At 40.8% G+C, this 20,843-nt stretch overlaps 1 protein-coding gene across 21 annotated transcripts in view; it reads left to right on the forward strand.

Annotated features, from left to right (window-relative positions):
* Nucleotides 1-20,843, forward strand: part of utrn (utrophin) — a 315,686-nt gene that overhangs the window by 102,559 nt on the left and 192,284 nt on the right. For all 21 annotated transcript variants that reach the window (XR_015522994.1, XM_087306271.1, XM_087306280.1 and 18 more), the window contains 11 exons: nucleotides 1-55; nucleotides 2,390-2,565; nucleotides 2,967-3,102; nucleotides 4,220-4,369; nucleotides 6,112-6,291; nucleotides 8,558-8,659; nucleotides 10,345-10,462; nucleotides 12,719-12,924; nucleotides 13,205-13,322; nucleotides 13,584-13,789; nucleotides 19,745-19,899. The exon at nucleotides 1-55 is cut by the window's left edge and continues 81 nt beyond it. Coding sequence is in view for 20 of the 21 variants with exons in the window: in XM_087306271.1 (XP_087162397.1) it covers nucleotides 1-55; nucleotides 2,390-2,565; nucleotides 2,967-3,102; nucleotides 4,220-4,369; nucleotides 6,112-6,291; nucleotides 8,558-8,659; nucleotides 10,345-10,462; nucleotides 12,719-12,924; nucleotides 13,205-13,322; nucleotides 13,584-13,789; nucleotides 19,745-19,899 (1,602 nt within the window). In the remaining variant the exon portion in view is untranslated. The remainder of the gene's footprint in view (nucleotides 56-2,389; nucleotides 2,566-2,966; nucleotides 3,103-4,219; nucleotides 4,370-6,111; nucleotides 6,292-8,557; nucleotides 8,660-10,344; nucleotides 10,463-12,718; nucleotides 12,925-13,204; nucleotides 13,323-13,583; nucleotides 13,790-19,744; nucleotides 19,900-20,843) is intronic.

A 20,843-nucleotide genomic window follows, 5' to 3' on the forward strand; every position in this document is an offset into this window, starting at 1 on the left:
GCAGAGACTGACTGACGGAGAGCTGGATGCGGAGCACACACACACACAGCAGCAGGTCAGACACACACACACAGATTAGTGATTGTACTGTGTTTATTACACACATGCACTGCTATAAAGATGTTTTAGACTTGTCAAACTCATTGTTGAGCTGCAGATGATCACAGAGCGCTGAACAGATCTTTTAATCACAGTTTCTTTGCAAGTCCTGTTCTGTGCACATGTTTATAAGCGTTACTACAGAGACATGTTAATACACGCCTGTCAATCAATTCGGTGGGCGGGGAAAATGCACTCCTACGCCACGTTACGGTGGGCCTCAAAATCACTGGCATTTGGATCCTATTTTAACCCTTTCATGCATGACATTTAAATACTCCAGCTGACCGTCCTGCGTGAGTTTTTTTTGTTGTGATCATTACTTAGAATATATTGCGTTATAAAGTTCCCATGGTGACCGTCAAGTTTATCATGTGACCCAATGATCTGTGTATATATCGTATTTTGTTTCTTTTCTGTAAATATTGATAAATGTTCTTATTATATTGTAACATTTCTGATACTCTGATACTTAAAAATGTAATAAAACTTATATTTTGTCTTTTAAGCAGCTTATTCATATTGTTTGTTACAGAATGGGTAATGTGTGCGACTGTTGTTGCTAGAATAAAGCTGCGATCGGAAGTTACCGAGTAGTATTTATATTATTTATTAAATTACGCATTCATTTTATTTTTATAGCTTGATGGGATACAGCTGAGGATACTTGCCTTAATATAGCATAACCTTATAAAATTGTATTTTATTAGATTCTAGGTTTATTGATAAATTAAATTAAATTAAATTAAATTAAAGGTTTATCTAGGTTAAATTAATTATTGCCGTCTCCATTTACAAACCTTAAATGGTATGTTTTCGTTTGGTGAAATGTTATTTGTTTGAAAGCACAGATTAGTTGTGACATCGTCAGATTGTAATTTGAGCAGTTGATAACATGCGCTCTGAACGCTCTAATCACACCGGTGTGATCGTCTGCTTTAGGGACCGGCCAAGGCTAATTACAGCGGTGTGATCACATGCTTCAGTGATGAGCCAAGTCTGATCACACCGGTGTGATTATATGCTTCAAGGATCAGCCAAGTCTGATCACACCGGTGTGATTATATGCTTCAAGGATCAGCCAAAGCTGATCACACTGGTGTGATCGTACGCTTCAGGGACTGGCCATTGCTGATCACACTGGTGTGATTGTATGATTCAGGGACCAGCCAAAGCTGATCACACCAAGTGTTTGTACACTTCAAGGACCAGCCAAGACTGATTACACTGATGTGATGATATGTTTGAAAGGGTTAACGTCAGGAAATTAAAAAAAATAGACGTGTTGTGTTTCTGTCACTGCAGTATGGCAGTGGACACACTAAACTGCACACACTTCTGCTTTCAAACATTGATTTAGCATCACTTTTGCACTTTAATGTATTGTCATAAATGCACTACTTTGACCATTTACTGCCATGTGTTATTTTTAGCTTTACCCATAGAGACAAATGCATCGGTAATCCTTAACCAATCACAGAAAGGTGGGAGGGTGGAGTTAGGACAATTTTACGGGCCCACGCCATTTTGGGGCCCCCAGAGTTACTATTAGGAGGCCCAATAAACACCAACGCCCTCCTCTACCACCAGCCCCTCTTCATTTACATTGGCGATACAGTCTGTATGGGTGTTTCCCAGTACTGGGTTTCAGCTGGAATGGCATCCGATGTGCAAAACATCCATGCTGGAATAGTTCTAAACTGAAAGACTTCTAAAATAAAGACTTAATAAAATCAGAATGGAAAAGCAGTGAAATATGATAGCGAATGAGATCTTAAAAGTCAGTAATCATGCATGCTAACTGCGACGCTAATTGATAATTGTGTGGTAATCATATGCTAATCATAATTAAATGATAATGTATACATGAATAATCATATAAGCACTTGTAACTCACTATTAAATACAGATGGAAAGTGTTTGAGCACAGTAAGCGAGCGAGCGAGTGCTGTTTTCATGAGTGTTTCTCATTCACATGCTGAAACTCCAGCGAGGACATTTCTTTATTAGACTCGTGTGTGTGTGTGTGTGTGTGTGTGTGTGTGTGTGTGTGAGTGCAGAACGAGGCTGAGTTGGATGTGAAATTGTCCTCAAAAACAAATTAAGGTCAGACTCATTTTGCCCTCAATCACATTCAAAGACAAGAGCTGACTTCCTGTTTATGAGTCTAACACACTCATGAGTCAAGTGCCGATTAACTGTGTGTGTGTGTGTGTGTGTGTGTGTCTAATTGCATGTGGATGTGGGTTTTATTTTTGTGTTTCATAACTGTTTGTGCGTGTGTGTGCAGGATCTGGAGCAGGGCGTGTCCTCTCAGGAGAGTGTTCTGCTGGATTTGAGCAGGTCTGGACAGCACATCATCTCTCAGGTTTCCTCCGCTGACGGCGCTCTGCTGCAGGAGAAACTGGACACACTGAGACGCCGCTTTACACACGTGCAGAGAGCAGTGTCTGAACGCCAGCGCAGGTCAGCACACACATACACACTATGATATGTATAAGCCAAATTCAGCATTTGGTGTCAGCTGAGTCCTTACAATCAAGTGGCCTCTCCCTAATTATGCAGAATTTTATGGCCTAATATGAAATAAGCAGATGACTTATAAAAGAATTTACCCCCTCACAGTTGTCATGAGGGGTAATATTAGTTATTTACACCAAAACAGTTTTTGTACCAGGTTGTGAACAAGTTTTTTTCTGCTGTAAAGTTGAGCACTTTAACATGGCGGTCTATGAGGATTTGCTCACGTCTGGAGCCAGCCCCCTAGTGGCCCATCAATGAACTGCAGTTTCGGTCACTTCAGTAATGGTTTCAGGTGTGACTGTGTGTTTGATGTGCATGTGTGTGTGTTTGTGTTGTTGGTGCAGGCTGGCGGGTGGAGATCCGGCTGTGGTGGAGGTTCTTCAGAGGACTGATGCACTGGCGCAGTGGCTGCAGCACACAGAGCGCGCTGTGGAAACACTGACCGTTTCAGCCACTGACACTAACCTCAGAGAACTCAAGGTCTCACACACACACACACATATACAGACAAACATACTCATGCATGCAGACAGACATACAGACACAAACAGACACACACAGACACACACAAACGCGCACACACACACACACACACACATACACACACAGACAGAAACGCTTACATATACAGACACACGCACGCATACACACACACACACACACATACCGACACACAAACACACAGACAGACAGATAACACACAGACACACACATACTCACACAGACACACACATATATGCATACACACGCACATTCACCTACAGATACGCTCACACATACGGACTCACACGCACACATTCACACACAGACACACACATGCATGCAGACACAAATATACTTACACACAGACACACACACCCATGCTGACACACACACACACACACGCACACACACACACACACACACACACACACACACACACACACACACACACACACACACATTCAGTTACAGATACGCTCACACATACGGACTCACACGCACACATTCACACACAGACACACACATGCATGCAGACACAAACATACTTACACACAGACACACACACACACACACACACACACACACACACACACATTCAGTTACATATACGCTCACACATACGGACTCACACGCACACATTCACACACAGACGCACACATGCATGCAGACACAAACATACTTACACACAGACACACACACCCACGCTGACACACACACACACACACACACACACACACACACACACACACACATATTCAGTTACAGATACGCTCACACATACGGACTCACACGCACACATTCACACACAGACACACACATGCGCACAGACACAAACATACTTACACACAGACACACACACCCACGCTGACACACACACACAGTCACTTACAGATATGCGCAATGATACAGACGCACACATGTACACACTCACACACACAGACGTGCTTATACACACACAAATGTAATGCTTTTCTAATAAAATTAGCCCAGAGTGTAGCTGTGAATCTGCTGTCACTTGTGTTATGAACAAACAGACTAACATTACACCGTGTTTAATTCATCAGTGGCTCAGAATACCTGCATTAACACACAGCACTCTCTCTGCCTCTCTCAGTGTCTGATGGAGCAGATGGACGGTCAGAACGAGTCTCTGTCGTGGCTGAATAAGAGCGGCTCTCAGATCCTGTCCAACTGCAGTCTGAGTGCTCAGGACAGAGACGCTCATGTCAGCAAAATAAGACAGATCAACATGCGCTGGAGTAAAGTATGAGACCCACACACACCCACACACTCACCTCTCATGTCTGTTTCTCTGTCTAGCAAAGATTAGTTTAGTATAGTGGTTCTCAAAGTGGGGGTCAGGAACCCCCGAGGGGTCGTGGGACAATGAAAGGGGCTCGCCTGGTGATTTCCAAAAATCTATTTATTTTTAGTAAACCATAAGAATTACCATATTTTATCCATAACCTAGAATAAAATAGTAATTTATAGTTACCATATACTACTTTATATAGTTAATATAGTAGCTAATAGTTACTAGTTCTATTCAACTGCGATCGCTGGGGTAATTACATTATATTAAAGACACAGCAATAGCTTCAGATGCAGCAGATTGATATTATAACACCAGGTTAAGCTTTCTGGGCCATTTACAGCCCTAACATACATAAAAAAAATCTATGAAGTATAAACTTTGCTCTATTGGTGTGTGTGCGCCATTGCATGCAAAGTTTCTGTATTTATAACAACCTCAGAGGATATTGGGGGTCTCGAGCCACTGGCATTGTTATTTTGGGGGTCGCGAGCTGAAAAGTTTGAGAACCCCTGGTTTAGTAAACCAAAACTAAGACTAAAGCTGTCTGAGTTGACTGAAGTCAAATCAAACATTCACAATTAACGAAGGATTAGCAAATATATATAAGTTGGCTCAGTGGTCTGCACTAGAGATCTGCGCGGGACTAAATTTTGAATCCCGCTCCCGCCCGCACCCGCCAGGTTTTAGCCCGAACCCGACCGCTCCCGCTTATATTAAGCACTTGTTGTCCCGCTGCCCGACCCGCCCCGTTTTCTACTCGCCGCGCCCGATCCCGCTAAAAATAAGCGGGGGAAGAACAAAACCGAAAACCACCTAGTTATACAGTCCAGACAGGCTATAACAAGCTGTCTGTATAAACACACACACGCACAGCACCAAGCACACACACACAGGCAAAGCTCTCTCACTCTCATGCGCCCGCGCACACACACACACACACACACACACACACACACACACACACACACACACACACACACACACACAGCACCAAACAAGCTAAACACAGCATCGCGCTATTTCATTTACACACATACATATGCGTGCTCACTCGGGAGTCGGGAGTGATATTGCTAGACGGCCCGCTCCCGTCCCAAATTAAACCCGTTACCGACCGCTCCCGCGATTTATTCGGAAATTTATACCCGCGCCGCAGAAATCTGGTCGGGTCCCGCAGCACCCACGGGACAGCCGCAGAAATGCAGACCTTTAGTTTGCACTGTGGCCTCACAGCAAGAAGGTCGCTGGTTCGAGCCTCGGCTGGGTCAGTTGGCGTTTCTGTGTGGAGTTTGCATGTTCTCCCTGTGTTGGCGTGGGTTTCCTCCAGGTGCTCCGGTTTCCCCCACAGTCCAAACACATGCGCTACAGGGGAATCGATGACCTAAATTGGCCGAAGTGTTTGTGTGTGATTGAGTGTGTATGGATGTTTTCCAGTGATGGGTTGCAGCCGGAAGGGCATCCACTGCCTAAACATATGCTGGATAAGTTGGCGGTTCATTCCGCTGTGGCGACCTCAGATTTATAAAGGGACTAAGCGGAAAAGAAAATGGATAAATGCATGAATCAGAGCAGCACTCTCCACATATGCGATACACAGCTTTGTTTACATTTAGTCATATAGCAGACGCTTTTGTTCATAGTGTCTCTCTCTCTTTCTCTCTTTCTCTGTGTGTGTGTGTTTGTGTGTCTAGGTGAGTGTTGAGCTGCTGGATAAGGTGCGTGAGGTGGAGGCTGGTCTGCCCACACACACTCCTCCGCTGCAGGACGAGAGCCGCTCGTATGGCCAGTTCCAGGAGCGCATCAACACACTGGGAGACTGGGTGTACACCAGCAGCCGGAGCCTGAGCGACGACACACACTCTGACAGACAGGTCAAACACACGCAATATTATTGAACAATGCAATAAGATGTCACATTTTTAGTGAGTTTTCTGTTAATGAACGCAGCCTTTTGGAACAGAATAGGCTTATTTTTAAACAAAATAAATATCCCAGTCTTATAATTGGCAGTATTATAGATTATCAATAGGGTGTATGCATAGTGTTTCTTCCCATACTGATACACTTCCGGTGAACGGTTAATGTGACTCTTTTCCATTTCATATGGTTCATTTTACAGCATCGATGTTGTCATTTAAATTAAATACAATCTGTGAAATAGATTTAAGTATTCATTTAGTTGCTCAAACGTAAAACGAGACGAAAAGACGTTTACTTGCGCACGCCGTCAGTATCAGCAGGATAGCGCAGAAGCTCCATTGAATATACTGGGGTAAAATAAATGCTCATATTATAAAGACATGGTGGGGGAAATGTAATGTAATGCAGCGCTTCTTGTACAATCTGAGACCCAGTTTATATCAGATATCACTCAGCCAGTGGAGATCACGGATTTTTAAAGAAAACAGACCTTAAACGTGCCGATTTTGTAACGGCACACAGTTCAGCAGAAGCGCTTGACCCAGGTTACTGGCAAATTAAAAGTCCTTCTGCATACTTCTGCATATACAAACATTCAGGGCTTCATTTTAATATCTTAATAGAAGCTTTAAATGTAAATGTTACACACTATTTGACGACTTAGAATTCTGGTAGTTCCAGGGCTCTATTTTGACGGTCCATGCGCAGAGCGCAAAACGCAGGGCGCAAACGTTTTCAGGGCGTGTCAGGACGCGGTTTTGCTAATTTAAGGACGGGAAAATCTGCTTTGCGCCGTGGCACATGTTCTAAAAGGGTTGAGTTTATTTTCTTAATGAGTTATAGGTGTGTTTTAAGAATAAACCAATCAGAGTCTCATCTCCCATTCCCTTTAAGAGCCAGCTGCGTCGCGCCAAGAGCGCATTCACTATTTACAGGACGCAAAGTAAGTCTAAGTGGAAAAACTGAGCATTTCACAAGCAAACAGTTCACAGTTTATTAACAGAAAACAGTTAAACAGCATCTACTGCGTGAGAATGAGAGATAATGGATCTACTTTCACTTTCGCTCTTGGATAGGGAAACCTTTACGCACAGACATCAATTAGCCTATAAATAAATAATTTTGTTTGTTAAGCGCAAATATTCGTTTCAAAACTATTTCTGAATTCAGTTCTATTTTCCAGCAAACGAATAAATGAACAATAATAATGAAATGTGCTCAAAAACCTGAGTTATATCCTAAAACACATGCTGTGCCCCATATGATCTAAAACCTGACAGGTGGGCAAATCTAAGCTTGTTTTTAATAAAACAAATATAAATATGGATATAATAAATAATACTGCTAATAATAATAACATTATACAAAAGCAAATTGTTATGAATGAACTGAAAAAGCCTCCCGAGATGAAGAAGACATAAAAGCAGTGGTTTTTCATATTTATGTAGGCTAGAAAATAATATGTTTTGTAATATTTTAATCCTTTATATTTATATTCTATATCTATTCTTATTATATCCTATATATATCCTTAATATTTTAATGTTTTCATATGTAAAGATATTTGTCTATTGCTCTCTTGTGTGTATTAAGCAGTGTGTAAGCGAGGCACAACTCTGCGCTGGAGTTTAGACCGGGTTTGTTTTGGTCTAATCAAAAATCTATTATAGTTTCTCAAAATAGCAACGTGCCAGCGGTCCGCCTCAGAACGCCTTCCTTTTTAGACCAGAACGCCTATGAGCGCACAAATGAGTGCTAATGCATTTGCTATTTAAACAGCGCAGCGCAACGCCTCAAAACCACTCTTGCGCCAAGCTGAAACTACCAAAAGACTATTGCACCGCGCCTTGCGCCACACTGCGCCGGGTGTATGATAGGGCCCCCAGTGTTAAAGACATAGAAAAGGAAATGTTTTCAGCCAAGATGGAAATAATTTGAATAGAGCATACAGTATAGATGTGGTGTCAGCTTCACACTCCACAGTCCAGCAAGCCTACGTTAAATCCAGGCACACTACAAATTAATATCACGCTTACATATCACATGTCTAGTGTTGAGGTCTGATTGCACTGTGTGTGTGTGTGTGTGTGTGTGTGTGTGTGTGTGTGTGTGTGTGTGTGTGTGTGTGTGGTGTGTGTTTGTGTGTGTTTGTGTGTGTGTGTGTGTGTGTGTGTGTGTGTGTGTGTGTGTGTGTGTGTGTGTGTGTGGTGTGTGTAGGCTGTGGAGATGTCCATGCTGGAGCAGAAGTGTGAGCTGGAGGATCTGCTGTCGTACTCTATTGAGCTCCAGAGGAAACAGCTGCTTTTACCACAGGAGAAGGTTTGTGTTTTTCTTCTTTACTATGAGATTATATTCTGTATTTTCATTAGAACGTTGTGGCGAGGGGGCGTGGCCGAGAGCCATGGGAACGGAGTGAGGCCACCGCGTAAGTGGATACACCTGCGGTGCGCACCTGCTTCGGATCCCACGGAAGGAGCTCTGGACGATAAGCGGAGAACCGACGCAGATTTTAAATAATTTATTAATAACAGTGATGGCAGCTCCTCACGGAGACTTTATGTTTTGTGCTGTATCTGAGCAATATCACACAATATCACATATGGGAGGCGTGCATTGGCTCGAGGCTTTAGTGCCCTAGCAGTGGTGATATTCTGTCATATTGCACTGCTACGAGTGTGATATTGCGTTTATACAACAGTTTAACACAATACAAAAGAAAATCAAACACGGAGACTCTCAAAATCCTTTACTAAGAGGAACTACTTTCTTCCGCCATTCATTCACATCTGCAGCTGACCTCAGAACAGCAGAAGGTGCTGCTACTTCACACACGTCACTGTAGAGCTAGTGATTGAATGATTCTCTAGCGTAATGTCTAAAGTGAAGACAAAACAGCTGATTTTGCTCACATTGTAAGATTATAAGGCTGAACAGCATGAAATGCCATCAGTCTACAGCGATTTCCCAGTATTTCTCTGTTGCAATCGGGAGATCAGAATAATTAACCCTGAAAAAGCCGAAGCAGAGCAAACACTAGCAGATTACTGTGGTATAAACACAGCAGAGAGATCGACTTAGAAAGTCGCTTTCCTGTTTTATAATGACTTGATCTGCTTTAGGTTGAAATTTTCCTCTTGAGTTTGAGTCTTCCACCCCTAGGGGCTTATCATGCGGTCTCTGTCGCCATCTTGTGGTGGAACGTCAACCGTTTTTGCTCAGCTCAGTATGACAGGCTGATGGCTGAAACTGTAGTGAGTTTATTGATCTGCTGCCGCTATGTGTGGGCGAAGTAATACAGAAGGGTAAAGACGCTGTACAAGGGCTGTTATTGCAGAATATTGCAGCTATCAGATTCGAGAACCAGACAGAACTGTTGTAACAGTTGAGGTCAGAATTATTCACCCCCCTTTGAATTTTTTATTCCTTTTTTTTTTAAATATTTCCCTAATGATGTTGCACAGATTCAAGAAATTTTCACAGTGTGTCTGATAATATTTTTTCTTCTGGAGAAAGTCTTATTTGTTTTATTTCGGCTAGAATAAAAGCAGTTTTTAATTTTTTAAAAAACATTTTAAGGTTAGTATTATTAGCCACTTTAAGCTATATTTTTTTTGTCTACAGAACAAACCATCATTATACAATATATTGCTTAATTACCCTAACCTGCCTAGTTAACCAAATTACCCTAGTGAAGCCTTTAAATGTCACTTTAAGCTGTATAGAAGTGTCTTGAAGAATATCAAGTCTTATTATAAAGTAAATATTATTTACTGTCATCATGGCAAAGAGAAAATAAATCAGTTATTAGAGATGAGTTATTAACACTATTATGATTAGAAATGTGTTGAACAAAATCTGCTCTCCGTTAAACAGAAATTGGGGAAAAAATAAACAGGGGAGCTAATAATTCAGGGGGCTAATAATTCTGACTTTAACTGTGTATGTTTAGTTTCTCAGCTTCTGTTGTGTTTTTTTTAGTTTAATATGCATGTTTCTGTGTGTAGAGTAAAATCGAGAAGCTGGCAGCTGACTGGAAAGCTCTGGACGTGCGACAGAAGGAGACTCAGCAGCCGGCCGTGTCCCCATGGGTTTCTCAGCAGGTTTCTCCGCAGACGTTCGCAGGTGAGCTCAGCACAGACAGGTGAAGTCGCCCCTGCAGAATGAGTGTTAAAGTGTGATTTATACTTCTGTGTCGAGTAGGTACAGGAACGGTATGACAGAAAATTTAAGCTGATTCAAAACCATGAATTTTCCAAACCCCAGTAAACCTTGAAACCGGTTATCGCCCCATGCCTTGATGGAGCGAGTTTAACAAGTGTGGAGTCATTAGTTTAATTTCTACACGTTAACTCGCAGGGAACAAGATCATGACACCAGGCTTATTTATGGCCTGTTGCACATTATCATCTTCTGAATAATGATCGTCAGATTGCGCTGATCATCTTCGTAAGTAATTTCCCAATTAGCCTTGATGGCGAATCTCCTCCAGAAATAACAGCGCCTCTTTGTTTATTAGTTTGTGGGCGTTTAAGTCGTTGCTGTCATGTGGCGTATGTTAAGCAGGACGGACTGTACCTCGCATTCAATTTTATACGGATTAAAAAACCAAAAATCTTTTGTTTTCAAGTAAAGTTGGTTCATTTAGAACAGGGTTTTTCAAAGTCTTAGACAGTGGGCCTCCCTTTTGACACAACTTATCCATTGGCGCCCCCCTCCTCCCAAACACACACACACACACACACACACACACACACACACACACACACAGATGTCAGACTGTTAACTCACTTTTATCAACATTTGCATGAAAGTGCAATTATTTACAGAGCAATAACAAGTATTTTAATATAACGTTCTTAAAACTAGGATGATGGTTCAATATGAATAGAACTGATCCAAGAACTGTCCATCCCAGTCAAAACAGTGGAAGTTTAGCGGGTCTCATGCTGTCATTAGCCAAAATATTTTGACAAACCACACATAAAGGTCGTGGTTCATCAGCTGGTCCTGTCCACGTAAATCCTAAACTCAAATACTGATCATCATATCGTCGTCTTTTGGGTTTAAGCCCTGAACTTAAAGGCTTTTGTGGCGAGGGGGCGTGGCCGAGCGCCGTGGGAACGGAGTGAGGCCACCGCGTAAGTGGATACACCTGCGGTGCGCACCTGCCTCAGATCCCACGGAAGGAGCTCTGGATCATAAAAGGAGGAACGAGGGCAGAGGAAGCCAAGAGAGGACCGGGCCCGGACATATTTTACTTTTGCTTTCAGTTTGACGGCAGTCTCCATGAGGAGCTGCCGTCCGTTTGTTTTGGTTTAGATGGAGCTGCCGTCACTGTCATTAATAAATTACTTTAAAACTGCTTCGGTTCTCCGCCTCCTTCTTCCCGGCGGCCAAAGGGCTGTGAACTTCATTACAGCTTTGAATCGGGGGGGTCTCAGAAACCGACCCATTGTATTAGCAGGCATATACCTGTATTGGCGGGCTTGCCAAACAGAAGCGAATTCACAGCTATGGCCTTCTGGGTTTTCTTATATTTGACGTATTATTATTTTTTTGCCTTGTTTAATTAAAACGTTTAAATATAATAAAAAATACCTATAATAATTAAACTTAATAATTATATTTTTATTATATTATATTTTTTTCCCGCGCCTCCCCTGGCATGCTCTGGCGCCCCCCAGGGGAGGCGCGCCTCACACTTTGAAAACCCCTGATTTAGAAGTTCAGATTTGAAGCTTTCTGTGGATATTCTCCTCATGTCTGTGAAGCAAGCATTCGCTGAGATTCCAGTGTGTTTATTGAACCCAGAGGATTCACAACGAAGCTGCAAAAACTGTCTTAAAAACACACATTGTTTTCAGAGCCCCTCCCCCAGAGAATCATCAGTCTATATCGATCAATGATTGGCTCCTGTACTAGAAGGCGGGGCTTGTTTCAAAGACATCTAGTGTAGAGGCCATGGTCTTTAGCCTCCTTGGTAGAGCAACCGACTCCGATGCAGAAGGTCACTGGTTCGATACCAGCTCGGAGCAGGTTGGGTGGCGTAGGACCGGTAGGTTTACATTGGTGCCGTGACCCAGATGGGAGTGAGGTTTACAAGGGGGAGTGTAACGAAGGCCAGCAATTAAGCGCTGTCCACTTCACTTCTCCGACCTCTAAAGGTGCTCTAGCCACAGACGCTAGAGACCATGGTTTTAAGCCTCCTTGTTGGAGCAACCGACTCCCATGCGGAAGGTTGCCGGTTCGATACCAGCTCGGAGCAGGTTGGGTTGAGAAGGACTGGTGGGGTTACATATAGTCTTTCATGTATGGTGATCACTCCACTCAGAAGTATAATTCAGCCCTAAACCGTGTGTGTGTTTGTGTTTTCATCAGCGAGCGTCCCTTCTGCAGTGCACATGGTCAGTCTGCGGAGCGAGGAGCGGCGCCGCAGCCCGGAGCTGATGATGGGACCCAGCGAGCTCCACCAGACGGCCACAGAGCTGGCGGACTGGCTGCTGCTCATACACCAGATGCTCAAGTCCAACATCGTCACGCTCGGAGACAAAGACGAGATCCGCACCACCATCGGCCGCCTTCAGGTCAGAGGCGCTAGTGTTGAAAACACACTGGGATGTCTGATAACTTTGAAAAACTTTGAAATAAGCTCTTTTAACAACACTCCAAGAGTTAAATCCTTGAGTTTTAGCATTTTATAATCGCCTCAGTTGATCTCAGTGTATGGCGGAAGCACTTGTAGCTTAGCTTAGCATAGATCATTGAATTGGATTAGCATCCTCATTCATTTTCTTTTTGGTTTAGTCCCTTTGTTAATCTGGGGTCGCCACAGCGGAATGACAGTGATTTGTGTTGTGTTTGTAGGTGACCAAAGGTGATCTGGAGCAGAGACACCCTCAGCTGGAGGATATCATCACACTGGCCCAAAACATCAAGAACAAAACCTCCAACCTGGACGTGCGCACATCCATCTCGGAGAAGCGTGAGCATCTGAAACCCCTCTTCATTTCAGTCTCTCAGTTTTATTGTCAATATCTCAGTCTTAATCTTAGTCTGTTTCTTAATCTTCATTTCAGGCTTGCTCTTAAGCTCAGTTTTGATTAAGTTTACTGCTAATAAAAACACCTCAGATGTTGTCTCGATGGCACTTTTGTACACATTAATGAATGAGTGTCTCTGTGTGTGTGTGTGTGTGTGTGTGTGTGTGTGTGTGGTTGGCATCTGTTTTCCCTCTGCGTGTCAGTGGAGAAAGTCCGCAGCCAATGGGACAGCACACAGCATGGCGTGGAGACACGGCTTCTGCAGTTGGACCACATGATTGGCCACAGTGACCAGTGGGAGGAGCAGAGGCGCAAGGTGAAGGCTCTGATTGGCCAGAATGAGCTGCGTTTGAATAACCTGCAGCAGCAGAGCCGAGAGCCGCTCACCAAACAGATCAGCGACAACAAGGTGAGAACTTGACCTGTGTCGCATCTAAATGTGTCCTCTTACAGTCCGCATGAACCGGACGCTGCAACCTTTTTATTGAGTTTTTCCTATTGTGATGCAGTTTCTAGAGAAACAGAATATTCAGTGAGAACACAGTGGGCGTGGTTTGCTTTTTCTACTGCAAGGCAGTTCATTCAGAAAGATCTGGAAAGGGGTCCTTCCTTTCCCCCTTCCTTCCTTTCTTCCTTCCTTCCTTCCTTTTTTCTTCTTTTCTTCCTTCCTTCCTTGCATCTGTCTTTCTTTCCATTTTTTCTTTCTTCCATAATTTCTTTCTTTCTTTCTTTCTTTCTTTCTTTCTTTCTTTCTTTCTTTCTTTCTTTCTTTCTTTCTTTCTTTCTTTCTTTCTTTCTTTCTTTCTTTCTTTCTTTCTTCCTTCCTTTCTTCCTTCATTCCTTCCTTCCTTCCTTTCTTCTTTCCTTCCTTCCTTCCTTCCTTCCTTCCTTCCTTCCTTCCTTCCTTTCTTTCTTTCTTTCTTTCTTCCGACCTTCCTTCCTCCCATTCCTTCTTTCCTTCTCATCCTCCATTCTTTCTTTCGTTTTTTCCTTCTCTCCATTCTTTCCCTCATTTCCTTCCTTCCTTCATTCTCTCCATCCCTCCCCCTTACCTTCCATTCCCTCCCTCCTTTTCTCGTCCATTCGCCCCCTCCTTCAATTACTTTTTCCTTCCATCCTTCCCTCTCTCCATCCTTTCCTTCCTTCGTTCTCTTCCTCCATCTGTTCCTTCCTTCCTTCCTTCCTCCTCTCCCTCCATCTGTTCCTTCCTTCCTTCCTCCTCTCCCTCCATCTGTTCCTTCCTTCCTTCCTTCCACCTCTCCCTCCATCTGTTCCTTCCTTCCTTCCTTCCTTCCTTCCTTCCTTCCTTCCTTCCCGCCTCCCTCCTTCCATTACTTGCTTCCTTCCTTGCATTCATTGCTTCTTTCCTACCATTTTTTTTCCTTCCTTTTCTCCTTTCATTTTTCCTTCTTTTTTCCCTCCCTCCATCCTTTCCCTCATTTTCATCATTTCTTTTCTTCCAGTCTCTCCCGCCCATTCATTCTCTCCCCTCCCCCTCTCTCCTTCCATTACTTCTTTTCATTCCTTCTCTGCCTCCATCTTCCCCCCTCCCTTTCTCCGTTTCTTTCTTTCTTTCTTTCTTTCTTTCTTTCTTTCTTTCTTTCTTTCTTTCTTTCTTTCTTTCTTTCTTTCTTTCTTTCTTTCCATTCATTGCTTCTTTCCTTTCCCTCTTCCTTTCACTCTTTTGTTCTCTCATTCATTCCTTTTATCCTTCCTTCCTTTTATTCTTTCTTTCCTTACTTCCTTCCTTCCTTCTTTCCTTCCTTCCTTCCTTCCTTCCTTCCTTCCTTCCTTCCTTCCTTCCTTCCTTCCTTTTTCCCATTCATTCATTCATTCATTCATTCATTCATTCATTCATTCATTCATTCATTCATTCATTCCTCCTATTCCTTCTTTCCTTCTCCTCTTCCTTCCTTCATTTCTTCCTTCCTTCCTCTCTTCCTCTGTAAGTTATAGTTAGTCTTATAAAGCTGCTTCGAACATTCATTCAGGCCGGGCGTTCTTGAAAGTTTGTTGGAAAGACTGAATGAATGACTCTCTAATTAGCCCTTCCTGTCCCGCTACAGTGTGTTGAGTCTTTTCCCTCTGCATGGCTCAGTGTCGCTGTCTGCAGTTGAGGGATATGTGCTGTGAGTGGATTGAGTTAATGCTGTTTCATGCAGAGTTCAGTGTCGTCTCGGCTTAGTGGCCTTGTTAGAAACTAAAAGAGTCAATGGCCTGTTCCTAATAGGCCCAACTGGTGAAAGAGGCTTATTTCAGCATTATATTGTGCGGCTGAATACAGACCATTCTGTTTTTCTTTTCTTTTTTTGTGACTCAAAAACTGTACAATACTGGGAAAATGTGCTATATGCAATGTTGTTTTTGGGTGTTGCAAATATTGAATTCTTTTTCTACAATATAACTCACTTATTAGCAATTTAACCCCTTTTTACTGTTTTTTGACTCCCTTTTGTTATGTTTGGTGGTTGTTTTTGCCCCATTGACTTCCATTATAATCACATTTTTTGACCGCAAAGCCGTGAAAAGAAGCAGAATAAACTTTTAACGGATCAAAACAAGTAAAGGGTGAATTAATAATGATCAAATCTTAATTTTTCTCTTCAAGTAGGTACTTCAGAAGCTCAAACATTTAGTTTGATGTCGTTTGTTTTATTAGTAATGTGTGTGGCAAGTTAATAATGCAGTTTAATGAGGTAATAAGAGAGAGTTATTCCAAATGCTTCATTTTACATGTTAAAGATTGTAATTAACTCAAACATGACATCAGTTTCTGAGACAAGCTTTTGTTTTTGACCATGTTTTACCCTAAACATGTAAAATAAATGAAATAATAAATGAAATAATTATGACATTTATAATAAATTAATAAATACATTTAATTAATTAATAAATGTAATAAATAGATAAATAACAATAAAATATTTATAACATTTAAAGTAAATTAATATATACATTTAAATAATATATAAATCAAATAAATACATTTAATAAATGTTTAAATAATAATAAAATATTTATGACATTTAAAATAAATAAATAAATACATTTAGTTAATACAGAAATTAAATAAATAGATTAAATAAATAAATAAATAAATAACAATAAAATATTTATAACATTTAAAATAAATTAATAAATACATTTAATTAATACAGAAATTAAACAAATAAATTTAAATAATAAATAAAAATAAAATATTTACCGCATTTAAAATAAATAAATAAATAAATGAATAAATTCAATACATAAATATATGAATAAATGTAACAAATAAATACATTAATTAATTAGTCAAATAATAATAATAATAATAATAATAATAACAACAACAATAATAATAAAAATAATAATAACTTTCTCATGTAATATTTGTTTCTTTACTAAATCAGGGGTGATGTTTGAAAATAAGCTGTAATATGAAATCATGAGTGAAGTGTTGAATCTCATACGCACACGCACACACACACACACACACACACACACGCACACACACACACGCACGCACACACACACACACACACACACGCACACACACACACACACACATTACTATAGCTGACCTGTAGGGGTTGCTAGAGTCATAATTGCGCTTCTCCATCCATTGCTGTTAATATTTTACTCCATCCTTTTATATTTTACTGCTGGACATAAATCAGTGTTTGCTTTGGGTTAGATACTGTGGTTTTACTACTGTTGACAGCAGTGTTCTGATGTCAGGTTTCCATCAGCACTCAATAAGCAGCAATAAGACTCCTCTTGTTTTGTGTAAGAAAGTAAAATGTGTTTATTTAAGTCACAAAGGGCTTTTCAGTGAAACAAACATAGATAAAAAAAGTAAAAACACCATAAAAGTTTATCACCAGCCCACCATGCTGATTAAAAGCTTGTCTTTAAATGTTTAAATGTATTGTTTGCAGTCCAAATATCTGCAAATACTTAAATCAAGAAGCATTTACTAGACAAGCAAGAGCAAGTGTGGTCTTGTTTTCAGAAATAATTAAGTGAGTTTTACTTTACAACAAGCTAAATAATCTGCTAATGGGGAAAGCCAAATAATCCTAAATCAAAATGACAAACATGTATATTTTGCTGACCCCACTTAATTATTTCTGAAAACAAGACAACATTTTGTGCTTGTATGGTAAAGGCTTCTTGATTTTTGACTTCCTTTGCGATATTTGGACTGGAACGAGACAATAAAAAACCCTCGAGGAAAAGCATTTTTTTTTTGCAATGACAAAAAGTCAAGAAAACAAATAAGTTTATGTGGCTTTATTATTGTTTTTTTGTAATATTTTTAAAGGGTTTCACCTTTATTATGACACAGGACAGTGGAGATTTCAGACAGGAAAGATTTGGGAGCAGAGAGAGGGGAAAGGATTGGCAAAGGATCTTGAGCCGGGAATCAAACTTTGGTCGTCGTGAGCACTTCTGTGCTATATACAGTTGAAGTCAGAATTATTAAAATAATTCAAGTCAGAATTCTTAGCCCCCCTGAATTATTAGCCCTGTTATTATTTCTGTTTAGCGGAGAGCAGATTTCTTCAGCACATTTCTAATCATAATAGTTTTAATAATTCATCTCTAATAACTGATTTATTTTCTCTTTGCTATGATGACAGTAAATAATATTAAACTATATATTCTTCAAGACACTTCTATACAGCTTAAAGTGACATTTAAAGGCTTCACTGGGTTAATTAGGCAGGTTAGGATAATTAGGCAAGTTATTGTATAACGGATATTTGCAATCCGGGCTCATTGTGGAAACGTAGCCCAGCGGACGTTTCTGCGGACCGCGATTTACGTCCCGGGAGGTACGTATTCGAGCGGTTTTTGTTTTCGCGGATCCGCGAGAGGCCGCTGTGCGCTTTTTCGCGTCTCGGGAGCGCGCGCCGTTCGCGCCCGCGCCGTTCTCGCGCGAAAAGCTGTTGGATCGGCCGACTCGGCCGCCCTCCTCTTCCTCCTCCTCCTCCTCCTCCTTCCCTAAACCCGAGCGACGGTTCGCAAAAGCCGTCCAGAAAAAAAAAAAAAAAGCTAAAGCCCTCGTCTTCGATTTCGACCGCGTTTTCGGATCCCGCCGCATTTTCGCCCTTATTTTCCGGATTCCGTTTTTCGTCTTACCTGATTTGCGGAACCGCTGTTCCCCGGACTCGATCCCAGTCGTCATCCCTGCTGACGCAACGCTGTGAGCTAAGCGGACAAACTGGTTGCATCGGGAAAGCCCTCCATTCGGAGGCGAGCCATCGGCGGGCGAGCGCGAAGAGGAGGGGCGGAGCGGCGCCACACCGCCCCGCAGCGTTCGCTCGAAAAAATTTAAACGCGGCCTTACGTACCTCCGACCACTTAAATTGCAGTCTCCAGAAACATCCGCGGGGCTACATTTCCAGAATGAGCTTGGGTTAGTTATTTGTTCTGTAGACTATAGAAAAAAATATATTGCTTAAAGGGGCTAAAAATATTGACCTTAAAATGGTGTTTAAAAAATTAAAAGCTGCTTTTATTCTAGCCGAAATAAAACAAATAAGACTTTCTCCAGAAGAAAAAATATTATCAGACATACTGTGAACATTTCCTTGCTCTGTTAAACATCATTTTGGAAATATTTAAAAAAGAAAAAATTATTCAAAGGGGGCGAATAATTCTGACTTCAACTGTAGGTCAACTGTGGCACCGACTTTTGTTGCTTTAACTCACTTTAATACGTTAATTAATTTTGCGACTACATTTTTAAAACAATTTTAAGTCTGTTTGATTGATGTCTATGTTTTTTTTTATTTAACAGTGTTGTTGTGGTAAGACCTAGGACTCTGACAGGATGATAACCTCGGATAATAAAAATATCAAGATATTGTGATTACTGCTCTAAAATATGTTCATTTTAAATGTCCCATTGGACACAATATATTTTAATTTAAGAAACATTGCTGATATTTTGGAGCTGTAAACATGTCAGGCTGAATAATTCAAGTAAATCATTGACGTCTGCTGTCTTCATTAGTTTCAGAAACACAGATTTCTGTACATCTTGAAAAGGCATCTCAGGGTATCTGTCTTGTCTGTGGATATAAAGTAAAGTTACAGCACTGTTCAGCTCTACAACATGATTAAATGTTTTCAGCTGTTTCCAAAAATAATCACTAGATTTTGATGTGGAGGCTCATTTTCCTCTGGAGATATTAAAAACTAACTTAAATAGTTGTAAAAGAAACACCTCACATATACCATAGGAGTGGTAAAACAGAACATTTTTGACTTTTCCAAACCGCGGTAAACCTTGAGACCCGTTTTTATCCCATGCCTGCTTGCAGTAATAGTGTGTTGGCATGCATTGATCTGTGCTTGTTGTGTTTTTGTTCAGGCGTTCCTGCAGGAGCTCAGTCGAGGACAGGAGAGCGTTTCTGCTTTTAATGAACTGTCCAATCAGCTGCTGCAGGACTACGCCAATGACGACACGCGCAAGGTCAAAGAGGTCATGGACACACACAACAACTCCTGGAACAGCATCAACAACAGGTACATGCACGCACACGCTCATATACACACAATGCATACTCATTTCCATAAAGTCAGTGTTGACGAAAACATTTATAGCCCCCCTGTGCAATATTTTAAATATTTTTACAGATTAAGGAAACTTTCACCTGTATGTTTTTTCTATAATATTTTTTTTCTTCTGGAGAAAGTCTTATTTGGTTTATTTTGGCTAGAAATAAATATATTTATTTTGGCAGTTTTTAATAGTTTTTAAAGCCATTTCGTGGTCAATATTATCAGCCCCCTTAAACAATATTAGTTTTGGATTGTCGTCCCACCGTTAAATAATTCTAATAATTCTGCATATTATTATTTTAATATAGAGTTGAAGTCAGAATTATTCGCCCCCCTTTTGAATTTTTTCTTTTTTAAATAATTCCCAAATGATGTTTAACAGAGCAAGGACATTTTCACAGTATGTCTGATAATATTTTTTCTTCTGGGGAAAGTCTTATTTGTTTTATTTCAGCTACAATAAAAGCAGTTTTTAATTTTTTTAACATCATTTTAAGGTCAATATTATTCGCCCCTTTAAGCTATATTTGTCCTGATAGTCTACAGAACAAACCATCTTTATACAATAACTTGCCTAGTTACCCTAATTACCCTAATTAAGCCTTTAAATTTCACTTTAAGCTGTATAGAAATGTCTTGAAGAATATCTAGTGTAATGTTATTTGCTGTCATCATGACAAAGAGAAAATAAATCAGTTATTAGAAATGAGACATTAAACTAGTATGTTTAGAAATGTACTGACATTATCTGCTCTCTGTTAAACAGAAATCGGGGAAAAAATAAGCAGGGGGCGAATAATTCTGTCTTCAACTGTATATATATATATATTGCTTGCATGGGTCAATAAGTACAGTGAAATCAGGTCAATTGGGACACTTTTCTTTGGTCATCTCAATGGCAAAAAGTG

This window comes from Danio rerio, chromosome 23 (assembly GCF_052040795.2).
Source record: "Danio rerio strain M-AB ecotype USA chromosome 23, GRCz13ab, whole genome shotgun sequence".
In the NCBI taxonomy this organism is placed as follows: Eukaryota; Metazoa; Chordata; class Actinopteri; order Cypriniformes; family Danionidae; genus Danio; species Danio rerio.